This window comes from Dasypus novemcinctus, chromosome 21, assembly GCF_030445035.2.
Source record: "Dasypus novemcinctus isolate mDasNov1 chromosome 21, mDasNov1.1.hap2, whole genome shotgun sequence".
Classification (NCBI taxonomy): Eukaryota; Metazoa; Chordata; class Mammalia; order Cingulata; family Dasypodidae; genus Dasypus; species Dasypus novemcinctus.
In genome coordinates, this window is record NC_080693.1 from 56,813,605 (window position 1) to 56,825,565 (window position 11,961).

An 11,961-nucleotide genomic window follows, 5' to 3' on the forward strand; every position below is an offset into this window, starting at 1 on the left:
GATGGGCTGCCGGTGATTGAAGTGTCTTTGTCATGCTAATGCTTGGGGGGTGATGGATGGGCGCTGGGGCTGCCAAACTCTGGCCCGCTGCGCCCATTGGCCTGGGAGAGATCACATGCGCCCCCCCACCCCCACGCCCTACCCCCTTCCTAGGGAAGCGCTGGCCCAGGCGAGCTGGGCCGGGCCATGGATGCAAGCCTCAGCGCTGTGACATACTGCCGAAAGGTTGTAGGGCAAGAGGGTGTCTTCCCCCAAACGGGTCGACCCTCCTGCGGCCTCGTCGCATGGACTATAATAGGATGAACTCCTTCTTAGAGTACCCACTCTGTAACCGGGGACCCAGCGCCTACAGCGCCCACAGCGCCCCTACCTCCTTCCCCCCTTGCTCGGCTACGGCCGTTGACAGCTACGCAGGCGACCCTCGTTACGGCGGGGTTCTGCCCAGCCCCGCGCTCCAGCAGAACCTCAGCTACCCCGAGCAGCAGCCGCCAGCGGCTTTGGGGGTGGCCTTCCCCAGCTCCGCGCCCTCAGGGTACGCCCCGGCCGCCTGCAGCCCCAGCTATGCGTCTTCTCAGTACTACCCTTTGAACCAGCCAGAAGGAGATGGAAGCTTCTTTCATCCCTCTAGCTACGGGGCCCAGCTAGAGGGCTTGTCCGACGGCTACGGAGCGGGCCCGGGGCCGTACCCTCCGCCGCAGGCCTCTTTCAGGAGTGAGCCGTCGGCGAGCTTTGCCCCGACTTACCCTGATCTCCTCTCCGAGGGCAAAGAGCCGCTCTGCCCGTCAGAACCCAGCACCCCCACGGCCCGGACCTTCGACTGGATGAAGGTCAAGAGGAACCCACCCAAGACAGGTAGGACTCAGGCGTGGCCACCCCCTCCCAGGGACCCAAAGCGACTTCTCTGCCCCTGCACCGAGGGTGTCCTGGGTCAGGGCTGGGTTGTTCCCCCTGGGCGGCCCAGACAGAGGCAGGTAAACGCACTCAGCCCACCTCAGGTGAGGAGGGGCTCCCCACCCAATGCGGGCCGCTCACCGCCTAGGCTGTCTTCACCCACCCATTTCCTGATCTCGTCTGTGAGCCCAGCGCTGTCCCAGGACGCAGGAGCTGGTTTGAGTGGGGTGGGGGGGTGGGGGAGTTCGCTCTGGATTTGAAGGTCACTTTGAGGGGTTCCTGGTGATCGTGGGAACTCCGAGAGGGGTTGGACAGAATGGTGAATGGGGACGCAGGGCTGGCCCGGAAAGAGGGGAGGGGAAGGAGAAAGGAGTGAGGCACTTGACGTGGCCCTTCTCCCCGCCCCGCCCCTAGCGAAGGTGTCGGCGCTGGGCCTGGGCGCGCCCGGGGGCCTCCGCACCAACTTCTCCACGCGGCAGCTGACCGAGCTGGAGAAGGAGTTCCACTTCAACAAGTACCTGAGCCGGGCCCGGAGGGTGGAGGTCGCCGCCACCCTGGAGCTGAACGAGACGCAGGTCAAGATTTGGTTCCAGAACCGGCGCATGAAGCAGAAGAAGCGCGAGCGGGAGGGAGGCCGGGCGCCCCCAGCCCCACCAGGCTGCCCCAAGGAGGCAGCTGGAGATGGCTCGGACCAGTCCACGTGCACCTCCCCGGAAGCCTCGCCCAGCTCCGTCACCTCCTGAACTAAACCTCCCAACCGACAGGGCTTCCCAGCACCTGAGCACCCCCACTCTAACCCTCTCCTTGTCTCTACCCCACCGCAGCCCCAGCGATCCTCCCCAAAGCTGGGGGCGCCAGTTTGGAACTGCCCTCGAGAAGGGGAGAACAGTTTCTTTGGTCTGGGTGGGGACCCTATAGTACCAGAGGCCTAGGAGACACAAAAGTGGTCAAATGTAGAGGGAAAGGGTGTCCACCTTTGAACTGGGGGTGCACTCACTGTCAGCAGGTGGGCGGGGTGGAGGGCAGGAGCAGAACTGCGTCCTCCTGGGTACCCCTTTCTATTCAGTTCAGTGCCTTTGGGCTGTGAGGACTCCAGACCGTGGGCTCTACTACAAACCCCACCCCATGCTTGCTACAGAGAGGGCCCTGAATTTTCTTGGATGGGGGGAGGTGTGAGAAGATTATTACCAATGCTTAATATCTGCCAGTCACTGCAGACCTTACAATAGCACCAGCTGCCTTGTGACAGACCAAAAAGGCCCCCAGCTAACCCTATTAACCCTTTCCCTCCTGGCATAATTGTATTGCACTAATGCAGCCTCCAGAGGTTGTTTTCTGAGAACTTCCTCCTCCCACCAGCGACATCATCGCCAAGCCACCAAAGTGTTTTGGAACTTGGGACTCTGGAGACTTCTGGAATGCTGTTCGAGGTCTGCCCCTAGTAAGCCTGAACAGGAAAGGTGCAGGCACGCCCCCACCAGTTCCTCCTCTATTTATTGCCTCCTGGGAAACCAGGACCCTCTTCCCCATCCCCAGCCCTATGCCTGGGGGCAGCCCAGGGCGTTCCAGGTGAAGTGAGGGCTCCCAGAAGCAGGCAGCATTTCTCTGAATCTTGGAGCTAGCCAAGGTGTTTCTGGAAACCTGAGCCCCTAGTAAGCCAGGTTCTCTCTGTACCTCCAACTACCTCATTTCAATAAAGTCTGTGTTTTTTCCCTTCTTCTGGTCTGCTTCGGCTCCTCCACCTAGGGGCTGGGGAGACCTCATTCTCCCTGACCCCGGGGAAGAGGAGAGGAGCGCGCTGGCGGCGCCTGGCAGGGCTGGGGAGATGAAGAGAAGGACTTACTACTGGGTGCAGCCTCAAGACCCGACAGTCGTCAGTTTACCCATCGTTAGAGGAGCAGGGAAAGACATTGAAAGGAGAAGGCGGGGAGGAGTCAGTCTGGAGAGGGTCCTAAGAGGAAGGAAGTTAAAAAGAGAAACAGAGGTCTGGAGAGAAGAGAAAGAGGAGGAGGGGGGAGGGGAGAGGGCGAAGGGAACCCCACCCCTCCCCCTTTCCCCTCCCCCGCCCCCAGCAAGGCTGGACGTAGAGAGGTGCTCCTTAATATCTGCAAAGGAGTCAAGCGGGGCCGGGGAGGCTGTGCGACGTCTCCACCCTGCTTGGTCAGAGAACTCTGACCAACTCCAGGCTGGCGCACAGGTCTCCCCCAGCCCCAACCCAGCGCCCTTCTACTAGCGACTCCCGGGCGGCGTCGGGGCCGAGCCGGCGGCCGCAGCCTTCCTGCGGGGCTCAGGCCGCAGCGGGCCGGCGCGGGAACGCCGCGTGGCCGGGGCCCGCGTGAAGGCCCTCGGGCTCCCGGCGCAGGCCCGCCAGGCGCGCGGCTGCGAAGGGACCGAGCGGAGCGGGAGCAGGGGAGGGCAGGGGGACAAGGAGTCGAAGGGATGCTGGAGGACAGTCGGGGGCCTTGGGACGGGCAGAGGAGGCCGAGGTAGGGCCGGATGCCGTGCTGACCTTTTTACCTCGAAGGGCCTCTGGGTTTTCCAAACAAACCGACCGCGCGCCCGCGGAGACGGCTATTGTCTCCCCGCCCGTCCCACCGACAAACCTTTGGTCGCGGATGCAGGGGGGCCGGGACAGTGGCGGTGCCCCCGCGGCCCGCACACCGCCGTCGCTCACTCGCCCCGCAGGGCCGTCGAGACCGAATATTGAGTCCGATTACCTGGGAAGCCCAAATGTCCAGGGACCAGGGCAGTTAGAAGATGGGGAGCAGCCACCAAGGAGCGGGGGAGAGTCTTATTCAACCCCCTCCCCATCTATTTAATTCGTGGCCTTTCGAAGGAAAAGAAGCAGCAAAAAGGACTAGGAGTGTGTAAGAAACGCTGAAAATTTGCTTCTTAACGAAAGTGGTGCCATTATGTGGGAGGCAACGTTATCAATAATTGCACAGCCCAGCTGGAGAGGGAGAGGTGTGTGGCAAGGAGAAGTTTAGCTTTCCCAGAGGCTGCTGTCCTGCCCTCTTGTCTTAAAAAAAAAATCTGTTACTGCTTTTCTGCATTTAATTGAAATTGCCACCAAGTTTGGCTCCCCCAAAGGGGTCACCTTGATGGGGACTGGGGAGCGGAGTGGGGGGTATACAGACAATGTGAGTGTCTGTGGAAACCAAACACCCCTCCCTTGGAGCGATTCAGTGTGAGCCTAGTAGACTTCTTTTGGTTGGCATATTTGCGGATCCTCCAGCTTTGGAAAAAGCGGTGGGAGGAAAGAAGGAGCAATGGTTACAATTGGATCACAAGGGTGGTGGAGCTGGGCCTCAGAACCCGCCCCCCCCCCCCCCCAAGGCCTGGGGGAGGAGTGATGGAAGGGCCAGGAGGAAAAGCAAAAGCTGGTCAGACTGATTTTTGGTCACAGGAGAAAGACCCATCAGATTCCTCTAGGAAAGGGTGAGGGGCAAATCAGTCCTCTGTTAACACAGAGGCAGGCTCCAAATAATCCACACTGACTCTGAGCCTTCCATCTCCTTAGAGGCAAAGATCCTGTCCCCTTTCCCCCTTTGAGCTCTCCCGCTTTGAATCTGAGACCCCAGATTGGTCTACAGAGATTGTGTTATTTGGAGAACGCCAGAAAAGATCAGCGTATTTTCCTGTCATAAATGACATAGGAGAGAAAACAAAAAACAAACACACACACACAAAACCCACATTTTGCTCCTATTGAACTAAATTCATGGTCTTCATTGTCAAACTTTACAGAATAGTCAAATTCTGTAAATTGCTTCATTCATAGACACCCTCCCTCCATGCCTTTTAGATAGCTGGGTTTTTCGTGTTTTTTTCACAGCCCTTAGGGGGAGAAATTGTATTCATCATCAGATCTGAAAATACATTTTCTGCAAAGTTGGAAAGTTCTCCACCCCATAGCTCCATTTACCAGATCTCAAACAAACTCCAGTTTTGAAAATAAAAATCTTAAAAGAGAGTTTTTTTGGTTTTAATTCTTCAAGGGCGGGAGAATTCTTCTCACAGCTGGTGGAACATTTATCAAAGTTTCTGGGGAACACCCCACACCCCAGCTGGCTGGCTGGGGGTGGGGGCAGTCAAGCCACCGTTCCACCCAGCCCTGGGCACCATCTGTTTCTCAGCCCACAGTGTGAACTTTTCCTCTCTCGTTTGCTTTTTCCCTCAGCGTTTGTTCTCCCAATGTGAGGCCCTTTGATCTCTTGGTCAAGAGAGAAAAAGAGGTTTGAGAAACCCTGAAGTTCTTACTTTTAATGAGCATTTCTTTGTTATGAACATTCCTTATGCCAACAGCACTGGCTACTGGGAAGGAGTCCTGGCTCAGGGTTGGCAGGATGGGGAGTAGAAGAGGATGTGGGTTTGGGGTGGCAGGGGTGATCTCTAGATGACTGAGATGAAGGAGATTGAGATGAGCCAGAGAGGAGGGCCAAAGAGTTGGGGAAAACATCCAGGTTGCCTGGGTTCAAATCTGAGCTCTTCCTCTCACAAGCCTTGTGGCCTAGGGCAAGTTGCTTAATTCTCTGTGCCCAGTTTCCTTATCTGCAAAATGAGGATATAAGAAAAGTACCGATTTCATAAGATTGTTGTGGGGGTTAAATGAGTTAATATGTATAAAACTTGCTTGGAATAGTCCCTGGTTAATAAATGTTAACCATAATAACAAATTATCATTATTAAAAGGGACACTCCTGTCCCCCTGTCTATAGTCTCCAGTATATTCCATGGCTCACACATCTTGACTCTTTGGGATGTGCACACACACTCACACACTCACTTCTTACACTTATATTTGTTTGATCCCTGGCAGGTGTACAGGGCTAGAGACAGAAAAGATTTCCTTCTTAGCAGTTGAAAACATTTCAGATGTTTCTGGCCTAGTTCCCTTCCTATTTTCCTGTCCTCAGCCTATCCATCTTTGGAAGGAGAGAGATCCCGGCTGGCATCCTATACTGTTTACTCCCCTTCACCATTAGGGGAAGATGGACAAGAAGTCTTGAAGGAAGACACTTTGAGTTTCGGATTTTTGGTGATTGAGAGGAAGGGTTCTGGAATACAACTTAGTTTTCAACATGGTCCCCCTCTTACAAACTTATGCCAGGTATTCAGTTTCCCCGAGCCTCCATTTCTTCAGATATAAAATAGAGGATGTTGAAGAATAAGTGAGTTGATACATGACAAGTGCTTAGCAGCACATAATATTCTGCAGATATTGCCTATTTTATATATTCACATAAGACATTTTTCTAGTATTTTCTTACATTGAGTTGTTCTTAGTTTGGCATGATGGAAGTTGACACCCAGCCTATCCCCTGCACTGTACCAGCAGACCTACCTGGCACCATAAGCATGGGACTTGCTGCCAGGGAATAACTAATTGTGAATGGAAGGATTCAGGGGAGTCTGAGACAAGCCCAGCTTGGCTTACAGTTCAGCATCATAATGAGATAAGCTCTGGCAGGAGGGCCTCATTGCATAACTTTGGGGCACACTCTTACTATGGTCTATGAGATTGGGCCCCGCTGGAGTTGTACCAGAATTTTTTCTTGATGACTCAGTATTGGCTCTAAGGACTTCTCGCATGACCTTCCTTGTATGACTCAACCACAGTATTCCAGATGGTTCAGCCTTTGCTATTTTCTTGGCTCTCTAAATGCTTCATATAATCAAGTGAGTCCTAGGTGGGGAAGGAGTTAGAGGTTCAAAATATTTAATATCCATTCCTAGGAAAACAGGGAGGCTCAAGGAACAACAGACTTCGGCTCAGAAGCCTGACCTCCTGTTCTATTGTCTTCATCAGGGTAGAAATAGATGGGATAGTTCAGAGAAGAAAGAATTGGTTAGGAAGTCAGGAGACCCAAGCTACCAAGGGCCTCCTGTGTATCTTGGTAACTTTACTTCTCTGAGCCTGCTTTCTCAGTCTTTAATATAAGTTGAATTACCCCACTGCAGCTTGACTCATCCTTTCCTCTGAGGATAGAAGATGTAGGTAAAAAAGAATGTCAAACTTGGCTGGGGCAGGGGCCGGGGGGAGCATTCAGTTGGACGTAGGAGATATTCTACTGGCCTACTTAGAACTAATTAGATATACTCTTCCTTTTCTCTCTCTGCCCCTCACCCCTGGCCCATTTCCTTCAAGCGCTCAAGCTCACTGGCCTGGGTCCAGATAATTCCCAACCCTGCAGCCTTTTTTCTGCCTGGAGAGGAACCAAGGAGGGCGGAGGCCGGAAGCCCCCCAAAACAAGCGCCCTCTGCTCCTCAGGGGCCCGACATTCCCTCCAGTTTATTCTGGCTTGACAGCTCCATTTCAACCCCCACCTTGAAGATGAGGCAGCTCAATATTTACTCAGCCAGAGAAGTTTGCCCAGAAGCCTGGCCTCCCCAGCCTGCCCCTGCTGGCTCTGCTCTGCTGCCCCCACCCCCTTCCCTTCCCGGTTCATGGAGAGTTCAGCCCTGAAATGACTCGTAGCCCCCCCACCCCCGCCCTGGTGGAGCTGCCGTCCAGGGGATTGTTGAGGCCAGAAGGGCGGGGAAAGGGCCCTGGGCTGGCGGGGTCATGCCCTGGTCTCTCCACTCCTGCTGGACCCGCAGCCTAGGCCCCTGGAGAGGAGATGACTCAGTGCAGGACTGTCTTTTTGGAGAAAGGATGCGTGGAGATTGGCTCATATGGAAGTGTTGGGGTGGTGAGAGGACCCAGGACTGCCGAGGTGTCACACAGCTGCACACTCTTAGAATTATAACCGTGTTTGTGATCGAGAAACTTGTTAAACTTGTAGCAATTTGAATTCTCTGACAAGATGAAAAGAGCTAATGCAATAAAGAAATAACACGCGTGTACCCCACAGCCATCTATGAAAACCCAGCTCCCCTCTGCTGGCATTCTAGAATATAAGATCTGAGAAGGTAGATTTTTGTCTGCTTTGTGTCCTGATCCATTTCTAGTGCTTGGTAGATGTTCAGTAAATATATGTGAAATAAATAAACATTCAAGCAAAATTCTCCTGCCTAGAAGACCAAAGATGGTATTCTGAAATGTTGGCTTCAGGTGTTTGCTTAGTCTAATATTATTGTCATAGCCAGTGTATTAATATAAAGATAATGGAAGGAGGGTTAGAGATGGAAGGGGCCTTGGGGAGCATTCTCTTCTTTCCCCATCTTCTGGTAAAGGTATCCATCTCAGGCAAATGACAGAGATCATTTTATAGCTTCAGGGCACTTTTGATCCAATGGTTCTCCCCCAAGTGTTTGTTTGGACTTCTTTTACATTAGCAAATGTAAACCTAAGATTTAAAGGCACGGATGGAAGTTTAGACTGGTAGAAAATGGATCAAACTCCTTCTGCAGAGAGCTCCAGTTGAGGTGCTCGTCCAGCACAGGCAAGACTCCTCTCTCCTCTCCAGCTCCCAATTCATTCCCAAAGGGTATTGTGTGAGGCTCCTTTGTACACCAATATGCCAAGGTTTCATGTATCTTTTGCAGAAAAAAGTTTGGAATGTGCTCCCCTTCTAGGGTTAATAAGATGGATTCACATAGGGATGTGTGCATGGTGTGTTTGTTTGGGATCCAGATAGGGACAGTGAGGGGAAGCACTCTTTTCAATGCTTGATGGAACTCTTGGTAGCTTCAAAGAGCCCCCATCCCCGGAAGCTCGCCCAGTCTGGCATGGCTCATGGCCATTGTTGCAAATTGTAGGGAGTTAATACCGTCCTCTTGCTTATTCCTGCCTTAGATGGATACACAGATGGGAGGTACAGGAATCTGCCTGGAGCGCAGGGAAGGGAAGAGCTGTCAAGGAAAAGGAAAATTCACCTGCCCATTCCCTGCTCCACTGGGAAGTTAGATTTCTAGATCAGAGACCTCTTAGGGAGAACAAAATTGGGGGAGGGAATTCCTCAGCAGCAGGTAGAAGGAAAAGCAAAGGTTTGAGGTGTTGGGGCGCGTGACCAACAATCTTGGCCAGAGTTCTCTGATTCGCCATTCCAGAGCGACCCGAAGCCTCTGCAGGGAGCTGTGGCTTTCCAGGATGAGGATGGCGGAGAGATGGAATCTGGACAACAGGTTCTACAGGGGAGAAGCCTTCGGGGTGGGTGTGAGGAAACACAAGGCTTGCTGATGGTGGGAAGAGTTATTCCACCTTTTCCCCCAGCCCCGAACTTCCTTTCCCCTCCTCCTCCGCTTCCAGTTGTCCTTCCGATTATACTCAGCCATTTCCCAGAACTCAATTTTCAATCCTCTGAATCAGGCTCCGTGGGACAGACCTCACCTAGGGTGCTGGTGCTGAGGAGAAAGAGTTAGGAAGGCAGGAAAGAAACAACTTCCCTGGAGGGAGAATGGGGTGGGACAGCAGAGTTTTGTATTCAACATGGGGTCTCTATTTAGCACATTCAAATTCAGCAGGTTGCGGCTTACAAATGGAGAATTGCAAAGATGCCTTGGAAGAGTCTGTGTGTTTGCAGGCTACCGCCCACTGTGCAAACATTTCAAAACCCATTGACGATCCATTGAAACCCACACCTTGACATTCCCGCAAACACATTGGCCGCTTCACACATTTGCAGACATCTGTAAACAAGCGTTGTTACTTGTGTCCTCGACCAGAAAACAAACCGACTTGGTGCACAGCTTTGCAGATGTGGCTGTGACACAGACAGAGAAAGCAGGCTAGGGAGGCAGGTATTGTCACCTGCTTGGAAAGATGCTCTCTTTTCCATTCTTTGGAAATTACATTTTGTTGCACGCGGTGTAAAATAAAACATTGGAGAAGTGTGAGTGGAAAACAGAAGGGTTCTCCCAGAGAGGTAAAAAGGGAAAAAGGCCCTTTGCTAAAATCTCACCTAAATCTATTCTATAAATATGAGACTCCAAGAATGGAAATGAAAAGGGGTATGGTGGTGGTGGAGAGAAGTTAGTCAACTCTCCATATTAGGTGATGTAGGGCTAAACATTGAGGAGAAAAGCAAAAAGCAAAACAAAGCAAAACAAAAACAAAAATCCCAAACGTGATCAGTCTCCTACATTTTCTCTGCAGAATGCTAAACATCTAAATAGCTGACTCCCCCTTCCCCTGGTTTTTCATTTGGGTATTTTGGATCCAGAGTGTAGTTGGATGGGAAAATAGTATTTCTACTTTAACAGAGTCTGCATGCCTTGAGTAGGAAAGATAGTTTGTCTTTATCCATAGAATTAAATGGTGAAGAACAAAGGGACAAATTTAAAAATAAAAGAAAACTGGCATCCAGTTTGTGCTTAATACCAATCTTAACTTTGGGTTCTTCAGCATCCTAACCTATTTTGAAAAAAAAAAAATCAAACCTTCAAACGTGGTTTAAATAAATCTACCAAAAATTATCTTTGTGTGTCATCCAAAATCCTACCCTTATTTTTAAAATCTCCCTTTATTTTACCGGAGAAAAATCAGTTTTTTAAACTACCTCTTTTTGAATAAGAAGGGTTTATCTGCAATAGAAATGGGTCTTCTTCTGTCTCTTTGTTCTTTCTAAGTCAAAGGGATATGGGAGAATGGGAAAAAATCCAATGCAAATATTGCTTTACTCTTTCTCTTTCTCCAGCCCTCTTGTACATAAATCTCCAGACTAGACTGAAACTTTGTCCTAGGTTTGAATTTAATTTAACTCTTGCTCAGTATGCCCTCTGCATTGGCCAGGTGCTAAGCTGCCCCCAGTGTCAGTTTCCTCCCTTAGGAAACAAGAAAAGACCTGGTTCTTTTTTTTTTTTTCCTTCCCAGAACTTTTAAGTTTAGTTTTGTATTTTATTTTTGGCTACAAGTGTAAATGTTTGTTCAGTCGCTGAGACATAACTCAGATTCTTGTCTCAAATCTTGGCAAAGCTTGGATAGAACACTTTTCCATCCTCTCCTTTCAAATGAGCCAGGTTTCAAGAGTCAGGTGGTTTTCCTGCAATTAGATGGTCTAACTCTGTACCACTGGAGCCCCTTCCCACTCCAGCTTGGAACTAGGAGTCACAGGTGCCTTTCCTTGATTGGGAGTAAAGTGAGGAGAGCAAAAGCTCACAGGTTCCTGATGGGTCTGAATAGCAAGTGTTTTTACGTTAGGTGTGCCTGGAAAATAAGGACCCCCGCACACACAAATATACCCCGTAACCCTGCAAGCTTAACGGAGGGGTTTGGTCTAAGAGTATAGAGACAGAGGAAGGTTACAGCGGCTTGTAAATCTACTTCCAGCAACAGGGAGAGGTGTTTTTCATGTGGCCTTGGACAGATGTGGAGAGAAATTCCTTCCCAAAATGAGATGCTAGCCCATCTTTCAGATCAGCATTGTCCATGCTTCCGTTGGATATTTTGATGACCATCTAGCTGCTTCTTAGTTCATAGAGACAACAGAGGAACTGTATTGCTAAACTTTCTTCCCTTTCCTTCCCCTTTTCTCTACACTCAACCCCCTGATGCCCCAGAACACAACCCAAGAGATTTTCATTTCTCTTTCTGGTGACTGAATTTCTCAAGGTATCTCAATGTTGTTGGGACAATTTCTGAGAATTTCCCAACCTCACTAGTGCCTACCTGTGATGGACTCAGAGCGAAAAAAAGAACCACTGAAAGCTTGGAGACCAAAGGAACTGTAAGGCCCTTATCCTTTTATATCCTCACGCAATGTTTTCTACGACATCCTGGGCTTGAACACCTCTGGCGATGGAAAGATCAATATTTATAAGGAAATCTCCCCTAAGGTTGGACTGCTCTAAATGATAAACAATACTTCCTTTATATGGAATAGGAGTTTGCCTCTTTGGGATTTGCACCTATTGACCCTACTTCTTTTGCTGCCTGCTGACATCAACAGTGTAGCTCTTAATTCCTTTTCTACCTGCTACACCTCCAAATATTGGAAGACCACTGTTGTATATGTCCCTACAGGAACTCACATTCCTAATTCCTTCATTTGTTCTTAAAACCTGATTTCCAGATCTTTTCCCATTTAGCTCTTCCTCCCTTAGGTAGTTAATATTTTTTGTACAATGAGGTGTCCAAAACTGGCCAGAAAATATGAACTTGATTGGATACGTTCTAAGTAGGATGGGAAT

At 50.4% G+C, this 11,961-nt stretch overlaps 1 protein-coding gene across 1 annotated transcript; it reads left to right on the forward strand.

Moving 5' to 3' along the window:
- The first annotated feature begins 284 nt into the window (after window positions 1-284).
- Window positions 285-1,834, forward strand: HOXB1 (homeobox B1). Its single transcript, XM_058283233.1, has 2 exons — window positions 285-852; window positions 1,306-1,834. Exons 1-2 carry the CDS (start codon window positions 285-287, stop codon window positions 1,632-1,634), a joined length of 897 nt encoding a protein of 298 aa, XP_058139216.1. The 3' UTR covers window positions 1,635-1,834.
- The last annotated feature ends 10,127 nt before the right edge of the window (window positions 1,835-11,961 follow it).

Coding starts and splice junctions, on each gene's coding strand:
- HOXB1 (XM_058283233.1), top strand. CDS start 285: ATGGACTATAATAGGATGAACTCCTTCTTAGAGTACCCACTCTGTAAC. Junction 853..1,305: donor GAGGAACCCACCCAAGACAG/GTAGGACTCAGG, acceptor CCCCGCCCCTAG/CGAAGGTGTCGGCGCTGGGC.